Source organism: Leptodactylus fuscus, chromosome 1, assembly GCF_031893055.1.
Source record: "Leptodactylus fuscus isolate aLepFus1 chromosome 1, aLepFus1.hap2, whole genome shotgun sequence".
Classification (NCBI taxonomy): Eukaryota; Metazoa; Chordata; class Amphibia; order Anura; family Leptodactylidae; genus Leptodactylus; species Leptodactylus fuscus.
Window position 1 is genome coordinate 67,019,944 of NC_134265.1, and position 13,248 is coordinate 67,033,191.

General features: G+C 39.5%; 1 protein-coding gene across 7 annotated transcripts in view; it reads left to right on the plus strand.

Moving 5' to 3' along the window:
• The window catches only part of CAST (calpastatin), a 113,047-nt gene that overhangs the window by 77,434 nt on the left and 22,365 nt on the right, over positions 1-13,248 (plus strand). For all 7 annotated transcript variants that reach the window (XM_075271755.1, XM_075271763.1, XM_075271747.1 and 4 more), the window contains 10 exons: positions 1,892-1,936; positions 3,354-3,404; positions 7,477-7,623; positions 8,308-8,379; positions 8,987-9,043; positions 9,614-9,709; positions 9,834-9,917; positions 10,001-10,048; positions 10,768-10,860; positions 12,360-12,419. In XM_075271755.1, the coding sequence (XP_075127856.1) occupies positions 1,892-1,936; positions 3,354-3,404; positions 7,477-7,623; positions 8,308-8,379; positions 8,987-9,043; positions 9,614-9,709; positions 9,834-9,917; positions 10,001-10,048; positions 10,768-10,860; positions 12,360-12,419 (753 nt within the window). The remainder of the gene's footprint in view (positions 1-1,891; positions 1,937-3,353; positions 3,405-7,476; positions 7,624-8,307; positions 8,380-8,986; positions 9,044-9,613; positions 9,710-9,833; positions 9,918-10,000; positions 10,049-10,767; positions 10,861-12,359; positions 12,420-13,248) is intronic.

Consider the following 13,248-nt stretch of genomic DNA (forward strand, 5'->3'; position numbering starts at 1 on the left):
ACTGAATCAAATGGTGTGTTTTTGTTTTTTTTTGTTTTCACTTTACCATTACTATTTTTCTTTCTTGAAGAGGACCTTTCACCACCTCCACCAATTCATGTTCTTAGTATCTGTTAAAGAGGACCTTGCATGTCCTCCTGTATATGTGGTTTTATAAACCACTAAGTGCGATGAATTCTGCGCACTGTCAGCTTTCCCATTATGTGCCCTGGGGCTGCAGATATTGGTGCCCTTACTGATTTCTGCCCATCATCAGAAGGGTGTTCCTGACAGTCTAGCTGGACTGTGAGGAACGCCCCCCCCCCCTTATTATACTCGTTCATAAACTATGTGTTGGCACAACTAGGAATGACGGGGCTCCGTGGCGAACTTTTGACATATTCGCCACGGGGCCCCGCCATTCCTAGTTACGCCACTGGAGTAACTCCAGCCGGTAACGGCCTATTAAAAAAAAAAACAAAAAAAAAAACGCAGCAGTAGCGGCTGTCGCTGGGCCCCTAATGTCCCGGGCCCCTAATGTCCCGGGCCCTGTGGCAGCTGCTTATGCTGCTACGATGGTAGTTACGCCACTGCCCCCCTCTAATAGTACAGGGCTATGAGCCCTGTTGTTAGTTTCATAGTATTCCTCGTATAACCTATAACCCCTCCCCTCCTCTTGTAGTGACCACGCTGAGATTCTTTACCTTCTCAAAAGTTTTACGTTTCAAAATTATCCTTTAATGTTTATAACCTAATGGACAACCAAAATATCAGACTGTGCTCTCAAAAAACCTAGTCGGATGTAAAGTCTTTAAATGCCCTTATGTACCAATGCCACATACATTGAAAGCAATAGGTAAAAAAGCCTCCCATTGATTTCAATGGAGAGCGTGCGCATGCTGGCACCCATAGAAATCAATGGGATCTGTTTTAACGCCGCTCATTCTGAACGAGTTTTACGTTCAGAATGAGTGGAGCGTAAACTCCGTGTGAAGGCTCGGGAGCATATCAAGACACCCAAACTAACAGCATTGATTGCTTGGCAATGGTGAGAGCTAGAGAAAATTTCCAACTCTGCCAGAATCAGTGAAGCAGCAGCTATTAAATGATGTAAAGAGCTGGACTTTATAGAGGTGGTGAAAGGTCCACTTTAAAGGGGTATTCCCATGTACATAATTATTTTTAAATTTGTAGATTAAAAGTTAAACATTTTTGCAAATATAAGTAATTAAAAATTCTGCTGAGTTTTAAAGATTTTCTCTAACTTTCTTAGTGGTGACAGTCTGTTGTCTTGATCGGGTGCCAATGGTTACGACCACTAATGCAGAAACTTTCTATGGTCTGGGTCTTGTCAGGAACCCAGCCATGGTTTTCTTATTGTATCCGGGTTATCAGGCAGAGACACTACAAGTATCAGAACATATCCTGGCCACAATAAGGAAATCATGGCTGATTTTCTGACCTTAGAAAGTTTCTGCATTAGTGGTGATAACCATTGGCAACCGATCAAGATAACAGACTGTGACCACTAAGAGTTTGAGAAAATCTTTAAAACCTTGCAGAATTTTTAACTACTTTTATTTGCAAAAATGTTTAACTTTTAATTATCTACAAATTTAAAAATAATTATGTATATGGGAATACCCCTTTAAGATGGTTACTTGCTGTAAGTGTAATACAATTATCCTTGTCAGCCTTTATTACATTTAGTAACCAATGGCAGCAGCATTGTAGGAATTCAGCAGTGTTGCCTCCATTCATGAGCATGTTGTCCTAAGTTCCATGTTTTAGTATTTTGGGTGCTTAATGTGTCAGTCTTACAGTCCTGAACTATTGGTAACATTGTCTTTGTAGTGTAATAATAACAACACAGTAAATAGAATATTTATTCTGAATGTTTTCTTTGTTCTAGGAACCAACATTACAAGAAAAAACTATGAAACCAGCAGATACAAAGGTAAATCCTATTTATCTCTATGACAGCTACTGTATGTTATATGTTTGGCCAGTTTTAGACTCGCACAATACAGCCATTCCCATAGCAAGTGTTTTTTAGAGGTGAAAACTAGAGAAAACTCACACATTTGTAAAATCTGCATGCAAATCCATATTAAATCTCCATATATTGGGCCCAGGTTTTTGCTATGAATTTGCCAATGTATTTCACTCTTGCATTGCAAATAAGTGAAGTCTGTGTCAAAACCCTTATACAGATAGGGCCAAGCAGTACAAAGTGAGATCCAAGTAAGTGAACAAGTAGTCACAGTTATTGAAGCCATGAGCATTATGCATTCCTTTAAACTGCTGAACTCCTCTCACTTTTCTGCCTAAATATTTTTGAGTTATAAAACACTTAGGCATGAGTCCCTGCATGAAATAGGGTTAAAACACTGCGAGTCTCTTTACATGTGCAATTTCTTATGGACGGCCATAGGCACCTGTGGAAATCAGTTGCTGTCAGTGGGTGCCTGGAAGTATCTAGTCTTCTTGTTGTATACAGAGGTTCCCATGATAATATCTGTCCTATTTATCTCCCATTATTGGGACCTCTGATCATTTGACCTAAGGGGAGACAAAAACCCTTCATACATTGCTCAGTATCGTCACACCATGGTGTGTAATAGGAGAGCCGTCACTTTAAAGCCTGATAAGCCATCTGATTTATGACCAATAACATTGTTGTAATATTTACTATTCATCGCTTTATCACAGGTTATCACTAGTAATGCAAATACATTCTCACTGCCAATGATCTGGCACTGAGCTGCTGCTGTTCTCTGTGTAACTGTGGCCTCTCCCTGCGACACCATATTGAAAAGTTATTTTCCCTTGCAGGTATTGGTTCTAGAAGAAATAGCTCCATATTATGGTGTCCAATTTAGTATGGCACATTTTTCTGTTAGGTTCAATATGAAAAACCTTTGTATGCAGACGGAGGTACCCTTGTGCCACATAGATGTCCATGGGTACTGTATTACTGCTCCGCACAATGAAGAGGCTGTACGGAGCCTAAATACATTTATACGTATATAGTCTGAATATACTAGACCACTGGAAAATGAATTGCTGGATGAAGAGGAGCATGTGTGAATAAAAAAATAAGTCAGCCCTCAAAATCACACTTACTATAGACAAGAGAATGAAGATCAATGGTTTACTTCTTATCACCAGTATATAGTTCACCATGGGGCACCATTTTTTTTTTGTATATATATATATATATATATATATATATATATATCTTCTCAAATTTTGCATCTGTCGACTCCCTCCCCCATTTTGGCTCTAGTGAAAGGGAAAACTGCTCACTTTGCTTATTTTCCACATTTTAATGGCCTTGTAATTGTACTAATGATATTGTTATTTATTTTCAGCCCAAGTCCACACCAAAGACTGAACCAGCCAAAACTACGCAAACAACTGTGGTAAGAGACCAGAGACTGCGACCGTCCACCAGTACACATTGTTTCACTCAAGTATCCATACTGCACATAGTCTGAGCAGCAGCTACCATGAGAGGCCATTAATATGTCTGGTTGGAGCCGAATCTATTGATGCTAAAAATGAAGGGGTTGCAGCTCTGATTTTGCACATTTGTTTTCCTGCCTGTCCACCGGTTGTGCTATGACAGAGCTCCATTAAGCTGAAGGATGCTGGTTGTTTGTTCCCCTCTATCTAGCCTGTATGAAAAAATATATATATGACTGTGTGAAAGATCAGGCTTACTTTAACATCTGCTATTATAGTGTATGTTGCTTATTTTATTAAGTTTAATGTCACTGTAAATCAGCCGTGTCCATAGAGTTGTATTATAGATTGTCAGTGATGGTGACCCAGTTTTTCACGCATGAATGTCACATTGCAGACATTGCAGCTAGACAGAAGCTAAAGCATTACAGATATGGTGTACATGTATGCTTACAGTACAACATACGTATTTAAAGAAACCTTCCCAGAACTTATTTCTATTTATATGTTAGCAAATATAGATGAGGCAAATAGTGGTGCAGGTATTAGTCACACCAAGCCCTTTATTTGTAAAGTCTATACCATACCACACTATACTATAGGATTCTGAATCAGACTTTCTGAAGCCTACAATCTCTTATGTGTGACCAAAAGTCTAGCATTGCTGTGCCATTCCCTGCCTACATCCCTACTGGGACATATGAACATGTAAGTTCACTGACCATCAGCGTACGCGCCACCTTTTACAGTCTTCCTCTGTGATATTCAGGTATTACACCTTATGTTAAACAATTGTTTATTTTATTATAGAAGTAATAATACAAGAACTCTAGGATTAGTCAGGCTGTAGGGTTGGCCTCTATGATCTTACTCCAGACACATGGGTTTCTTCCGGAATGACATATGTAAAGGTGTGTTCTGTCGTCAGAGATTGTCTTATTCATCTAAATCGCTCTATGTAATGCAGATGACTCAGGATATACGTGGACCGGACAAGGCAATGGATGTCTTTTTGGAGTTTTCTTCTAGCAGGGTGACACACCTGAAATTTATGTGATTCATCCAAAGCCATCATATTAGGAAGAGCATGATAGAACTGTATTGTAGGAAATAATGTATAAATAATGTCAGAGAACAAATGAATTGTTTGTGGAGGTGATGTAAGATAAATAACAACAGCAATAACCCTACATATTAATGTTATAATAGCCAACAGTATGTGTATTATTATTAATACTGTCGCTGGTTCACACCTGTGTTCACGGTCTCCGTTCTGTGGTTTCCGTCTTCTGCATGCCAGAAGACGGAAACCACAGACCGGGTCCGGCCATGAGCGGCGGTGAGCGTTTTATGCTCTCCGCCGCGAAACCGTTTTTTTAAAATCCGGACACAGAGTACTGCATGTCCGACTCTGTGTCCGGATTATAAAACCCGGTTTCGCGGCGGAGAGCATAAAACGCTCACCGCCGCTCATGGCTGGACAGCTTTCTCACCCATTCAAATGAATGGGTGAGAGAGACTCCTGCAGGTTTCCGTCTCCTGCTCTGTTTTATGCAGGAAACGGAAACCTGCAGAACGGAGAGGAGAACGCAGATGTGAACGAGCTCTAAGACTACTATTATCTGTCAGTTTTTCCAAACTTCCACAGGCTTCCTCACCCTATCAGGAATACTCCCTATAAATACATTAGAAATATTAAGTAAGTCTAATCCCAAACTATACACATATGTTAAAATACAACCAACCCTTTAATAGGGACATATTAGGTGTAAAAAAATATTAGGATATGGAATGCCTTTCATATCAATACAGACTGTAACTTGTAATATATACAGTATAACAAACAAATGTGCGCATATAAATCTCTGCATTTATCAAAAATAGTATAACCATAGGTCCTCTTTATGGTGCCTTTGTATGGCAGCATATTATGGCGGTAATTCTTCTAGCGAATACTTCCATACTACACACAGCATGTGAAGATGAGGCCACCAATTATTTTGTACAAGGATTGCATATAATTGCATATCCATATGTGTTAAATTAGATACTGCAGATGATTCTTAAGTATGGGGTTTATATAATGCGCTGCTACTCTGGTTCTGTGCAGCAAGGGCGTCATTTCAACAGCACATGTGTGACATACATACACATATATATATATATATATATATATATATATATATATATATATATAAATGTATATATGTTTTTGTTTTTTTATTTTGTTTATAATTATCTTATTGGATTTTTCAAAGGTAAACAATAAGACAGGGGCAAAACAATATAATATAAGCATGAAAGGAGGCCCTCTAGGGACATCTCTGAGCTTTTATCTTGAAGCAGTGCAACCCCTTTAACACTAAATATCCTACTAATATTATAAATGTGAAAGTTTGTGTGTTTGGATGTTTGTGAGTTTGGATGTTTGTTCCTCAATCACGCTAAAACGCCTGGACGGATTTGCGTGCAATTTTCCACAAACATAGTTTTCCCTTAGGATTGAGTCACAGGCTACTTTTGGTGCCACTAAACAACATGGCTTCCTAGCAGGAGACTCACAAAATCAGGACTCCTAGCCCCAGCTATAGACTCACAAACACTGCCTGGCATTTCCTGCCTCAACCTGCCTGCACACTCCTTACTGTCTCCTCAGGAGTCGCCCTCACTCTACTCACTCACATTTACATATAGCTTTCCACTATACATACACAATACAACACATCACATTGTAATTACATGTATCTCCTATCACTGCTATATACAGTACCTGATACATATATACTCCTGTACACAGGCTGTATATACTATATAATTACATGTATCTCCTATCACTGCTATATACAGTACCTGATACATATATACTCCTGTACACAGGCTGTATATACTATATAATTACATGTATCTCCTATCACTGCTATATACAGAGCCTGATACATATATACTCCTGTACACAGGCTGTATATACTATATAATTACATGTATCTCCTATCACTGCTATATACAGTACCTGATACATATATACTCCTGTACACAGGCTGTATATACTATATAATTACATGTATCTCCTATCACTGCTATATACAGTACCTGATACATATATACTCCTGTACACAGGCTGTATATACTATATAATTACATGTATCTCCTATCACTGCTATATACAGAGCCTGATACATATATACTCCTGTACACAGGCTGTATATACTATATAATTACATGTATCTCCTATCACTGCTATATACAGTACCTGATACATATATACTCCTGTACACAGGCTGTATATACTATATAATTACATGTATCTCCTATCACTGCTATATACAGTGCCTGATACATATATACTCCTGTACACAGACTGTATATACTATATATTACATGTATCTCCTATCACTGCTATATACAGTACCTGATACATATATACTCCTGTACACAGACTGTATATACTATATATTACATGTATCTCCTATCACTGCTATATACAGTACCTGATACATATATACTCCTGTACACAGGCTGTATAACACATCACATTGTCTGTATCACAACATACACAATATAACACATCAAATCACATTTGCTAGCCCACCAAACTTTTTAAAGCACTTTTACAGTTTCACACGTCTGTGTCCGCCCAATTCTCAAATCACCGCAGACGAAGTCGCGGGTAAAAGCTAGTTTAAAATATATTCTATAGGATTTCTCTCTTTTACTGTATTGTATTTTTGTCTGTAGTTATTACTATCTCTATTAAGAGTGCAACCCCTTCAGCTGCCATTGAAAAGGTTTTAACCCAAGTACCAGGTTCTAGTAATGCATCCTGGGTGCTATTAGGGTACAATACTTTCTAAAGCTGCCAACTACTTGAACTGCCATAGACAAGACAAGAGTCACATGTAGCTCCAGGGCCATTGTATGAGGATGATCAGTGTCAGTTCCATCACTTGTCATGCTGTCTGATTCCAAATCTCATTATGTCTTGTGAAAATATTTTGCCTTTGAAGTTCAACATACATTACTTTTTGCCAGCCAAAGAGTACTACCACCACATCGAAAAGTACTGCAACGTCAAAGGGTACAACCGCAACAACAGCGACAGTAAAACCCAGCACAGAAAAGGTCTCGACCAAACCAGAAGTAAAAGCAGCACCACAGAAACAGAAATCAGACACCACAGTAAGTCTTAATACTGTCTTTTCTTTTCCAGTTCATAAAACATACTCCTAAGGCGGCACTACTAAAAAGAAGTATCTAAAACACACAGCAAGTCTGTAGATTTGATCAGTGTAAATTTATACATTGCAAATTTCTGCAGTTGTCCCATTCATATGATGGGGGTTTACAGAAAATCATGTACAGGCAGCCACTACCCCATTCAGACGTATGGAAGGGAGGTTTCAGTTGCAGAAACTCTGCAGAATATGAATTCACTTTTTTTAATCTGCGTTCACATTTGTCCCGGACATGACAAACACAAAAGGATCCCGAGGAACCTTATTGACTGAAATCATCAGATGAAAAAGATGGGCGTGCAGGACTTTCTTCTGTGATTTGTGACAGACACTACGACAGAAACTGATGCAGAAGTGAACATAGCCTTACTCTAAACTTATTTATTTCCAATGTGTTTTTTCCTATTTTTCGCAGTTTTCAATATTACATTTCACCTATTTGATTCACTGGCAAAATCAACACAAAGATACCAAATCTAGGACATGCCCAGGTCTTATGTTTGAAGCAGCGGCCCATCTAACCTAGAACAATGTTTTATTACAATTATATAGAGACTGTAAAATATGCTTATAAAATGTACTCGCTACGGCTGGAAAGTTGACTCTATATTGACATTGTATTTTTAAGGTCACATCAGGTGCTGTAGGTAAAGCCGCCGCCGCTGCCTCTGTCGTCGCCACAAGTAAGCCTAAAGATGAGGTGAGTACCAGGAATTCCACAATCACCATTTTGATGGCATGTCTATTAAAAAAGATGTATCATAGGAGGAATATTGTCAGCCATAATTCACAGATTGAGTTCAAATGGATCTATGTCTTGGAGGCAACTTGCTTTCATGGAAACCTTCTTTGTTTTTTTTTACCTTTTTGTATCCCTATTTAGTATCTGTCCATTTTACTAGTATAATACAATGTCAGCATTGGTATACCTTTCCCCATTTGTGAGTAAATCCTTCCTTCTAGACTTAGATATTAGAGCAAAGTGGAGCCGACCCATCTATGGAGAGCAACAGAATTGCCAAATGTTGGTTTCCATGTGGTTCTTCCTCACTTGTTGTATGTATGTGCATTGGATCTGTCCCTCTTGTATCCACACCTGGAGATACAGAATCACGGCCGTAGTTCCACCATTGGTTGTATCAGTACATGTTTGAGCAATGCAAATCAGATAAGAGTACAGCACCACCCTTTAAACACTACAGCTGCCAATAATGTCTATCACATATCAGAATGTTAAAGTCGCTCAGTGTGGTTCACTAGTATGTATTGTTTTTAGATGTTAAATATAGCTGTTTTCAATATTACAGGCTAAAGAAGAAAAGAAAACTGTGAGTGTTGGACAGATTGCTACTGCACCCGCAACGGTAAATAGCCAGACTTTCTTTATTACAGAAAATGACAGAAATGCAGATTTATGGAGCTAAGTAGGCGGTAATGTAATACTTCTGTGCTGTGCTGCTGAATATAGAAACATGTGCTCCACCTAGTGGGCTGTTTGAAGAATTTTGCAGAAGCAGAAAATGCTTCCAGCTTAAAGTACCCCCTTGATGTGCAGTAATAGTGTAACAGACCTGAGATAGTTCATGAACCCTGATGTACAATTACATTAAAGGGGTTGTCCAGGAATTGGAACAACCCATAGAGCAGGGAAAGTGTAAAGCAAAAAAATAAAGCATACTCGTCTGTCCCACGTTGCTCCGCTGTCTGCCGCCAAGTCCCGTCAGTGTCATGCCGGTGCATCAATGCTACAAGTCCTAATTTGGCACTTGAGACCGATCAGTAGATGCTGGAGAGGGACCACTGACATTACTCACACAACTCACCAATTCCTCACCAGCAACGGCTGACACCCCAATGAAATGTATAAAAGTGGACTATAAAGTTGTTTCTCTTCATAATATTGATATACTGTGGGGGGGTTTGTTTGTTTTTAGAGTGATAAAGATAATGCCTTAGATCTATTAATTGATACTCTGGGAGGTCCAGATGATGTACCAGAGACTCCAAAATTTACTGGTCCAGAGATTGCTGTAAGTATTCATTCAGATCTTTGATATTTCAAACCAGAATAGATAACCTTTGTCCTGCATAGTTATATTGATAAAAAGGTCAGTGTCACAGGAATCAGATATTTCAATACATTTCCTATTTAAGGAAACCCCAGCCACCGAGGAACACGTGGAAGTGCCAGGAAAGCATGAAGGCTCAATCCCTCCTAAATACAGGCACCTGTTGGATGTGAGTTCTGGTTTTGGTAAAATGCATTAGCATCAAGATTTCTGTAAAGCATTTTCAACACAGAAATGTTGCCTTCTTTATAGGGTAAAGGAGAGAAACCAGTGCTACCTCCTCCAGAAGAAGCTGAAAAGGTAAATATCTGGTGGGGGAGCTTTGTGGGGTTATTGGATAAGCAGCTGGATAAACTTTGGGTTCTTACTGAAATAGCAAGGGTTTGTTCCATGACTTACATATCTCACCTAGCCACAGGATAGATGGTAAATATATGATATTTGGCGTCCAAAGCCCCCAATTTTGAAGGAGTACTGTAATCTACAATCTCCATCATTCCCCTAGTGATAATGCTCATTCCACACTCCTCAGGCACAGGGGGCTTGAGAAGCCCATTCTAGCGTACTGGTGTTGGTCTCATCTAGGACTGAGCAATAAATCGCCAATCTAAATCAAAACTCAGCTCAATAAATGTGAACTTGGTCTTATCCGGTACTGTATAGTGTTCTGGATTGTGTATCTTTAGGGCTGAGTATACAACAGAAAGCACATTTATTAATCATATAAGTTACAAAGCGCACTACTTTCATCCAGTTTTTGGATAAGTCTCAACCACCGTAGTGTGCTGTCCAAAGAAAAAATGCAAACCTAATCTTTTACAGACATAATAGAATAAGCCTTTACAGTAAGGCTTTAAAACCTCTTATGCAGGAGTCTCCTCTGCTTGTCTCTCTTGAATAACAGTGTGTGTAGATAGCTACAGCCCGGGAGCCACATGAATAAGAACCTCTTCAGGTTTGTGTTTTGTGTATTAACATAAGTGACATTGACTATTGATACTTTTCTTTTGTTTCTGAAGAGTATGGGAGATGATGATCTTGTTGCAGCATTTTCTTCGGATTTTGTCTGCAGTCCAGCACCGCCTCAAGAAAAGAAACCTAAACTAGAAGAGGTAACAGCAGCTATCTATGTGTGTACTCATGTCTTCTATCCAGATGCACAGGGGAGCAATGTGTCTACAGCCTGTACATGATAATATGAAGCTGTAGCCACTTGTTTGCAAACCACATTACTATAATACAATAATATGACATCTGATGGAGCATGTCACTATTTCTCTGGATGGATTCTGAAAGAAAAAGCCTGTGTATAAAACGGTAGACATACAGGATATAGGGCCTTATAGACTTCTGTGGTTGCTGTTTTAAAGCTCAAACTTTACTTTTTTTTTCTTTCTCCAAGTAAAGAACTTAAGTTGGCCATACACATTAGATGCATTATATACCGGGTAAACGTGCCAATTTGGTGGAACTGGTCATTATTCAGAAGTATAGGGTGGACAGGGTGTAGGGACTTATACACTTTTTATAGGTGCTGAATCACAGCTCTTTACAACTCTGAAACTGCATAGAGCAGTCATATTGTGGTGTACACAAGTCTTTTAGATTTAATATTTGTACCTCCATAGCAAGAACTTAAAGTAGCCATGCACATTAGATACAGTATATACTGGCTAAATTCACCAATTTGGCGCAACCAGCCAACCATCTAATGTTTTGGGGGCCTCCTGACTCTCACTGTACAGCAAGTGTCAATGAGATGAAGATTATTCAGTTGGATTTCAAGGAGTCTGACAGCGTCTTTTTCCTCTTCTTACTGAGAATGCAAGTACAACTGGCCAAGCATCCATCTGTACTTGGTTCACAGCTGTCTCTCCCAATTCACCTTCCCCCAAAGGACCATTCGGTCAACAGCTAACTAATATGGTCAGCCCTCCTTACATATACCAAATGACAGGATGATTCTTATTTACATATACATATATATATATATATATATATATATATATATATATATATATATATATATGTTCATTGGTGACTTATGTGCATGGACACTAACTGTAAATGTTTGATAAGGGCCTATTAGATGGCTCAGGTATCAGGCCAAATATTGCGAAGCAGTGTCTGTGAGAGGACTCCTTCCTGATACCTGTCCTGTTTCATAGTGCTGTCCAGTAGCCGAAAACTCAGCCATCACTTGACTGCATTTATTAATCAGAAAAAAGAAATTACAATATTACTTGTAGCTCACCGCCCTGTGCTGCCAATAATACAGGAGAATACTATCCTCATCATTCTTCCCCCATATACTTCACACTGCCCAGTGTAATAAGCCAGCACAATTGAGTGCAGATATAGCATTTAACATTGGGAATCTTAGCATTTAGTTTGTCATCTTGGTGGTTTTTTTCTGTTTCTTAGTATTTGCTTCATTGGCAGACTCCATTAATTCTGCATAATTGCGCTGAATTATGTAATTGTTGTTCAACGAGCATCAGGGAGGAAAATATTTCATTTTCTTAAGTGCTCCTTTTTAGTATTCGTCGCCTTACAAGTGGCATCATTAGGAGAGCTCAGGAGACTAATTCTAATTATCTCGAAATTGCAGAAAAAAGAAGTGAAACTAACATCTTCAGCGCTAGCTGCTCCCACACAGCCCAGCGATGCGGTAAGGCTTTATTAATTTTGTAGACAAGGTTTCTCCATACGCATCTTTATTCCTAGAAGAAACACTTTGAAATAACCCTGATGTTTTCCCACAGCCTGTACTTACCCCTAGTTCACATTAGCGTATGTATTCCGTCCAGGGAAAGTCCGCATGGAGACCCCTGAACGGAATACAAGCGCAATTGCAAGCGCTGTGCTGTAAAAGCGCACAAACTATAATGGAGTCTGTGTGCTTACCGCGCACTGCCCGTATGAATTATGTCCGCGTATCCAGACCCTGCCCAGCGGAATACATACACTAATGTGAACCAGGCTTTAGCTGGGTGTGGGGTTATTCTAACTGGCAAGAAGGAATCCTGCAGAAGAGAAAATTGGCCATGATTTCTACATATGCTGACTGATTTAGATTTATTTAGATTTATCAGGAATATTCAGGGGGATTCCTACAGCCTTTAAGTAAGGGCTCGTTCACATCTACGTTCATCTGTCCTTATTGCAGGTTTCCGTTTCCTGCATAAAACAGATGCAGGAGACGGAAACCTGCAGGAGACTTTCTCACCCATTCATTTGAATGGGTGAGAAAGCTGTCCGGCCGTGAGCGGCGGTGAGCGTTTTGCGCTCTCCGCTGCGAAACCGGGTTTTATAATCCGGACACAGAGTCGGACATGCACTACTCTGTGTCCGGATTAAAAAATCCGGTTTCGCGGCGGAGAGCCTAAAACGCTCACCGCCGCTCACGGCCGGACCCGGTCTATGGTTTCCGTCTTCTGCCATGCAGAAGACGGAAACCATAGAACGGAGACATGAACGCAGGTGTGAACCTAGCGTTA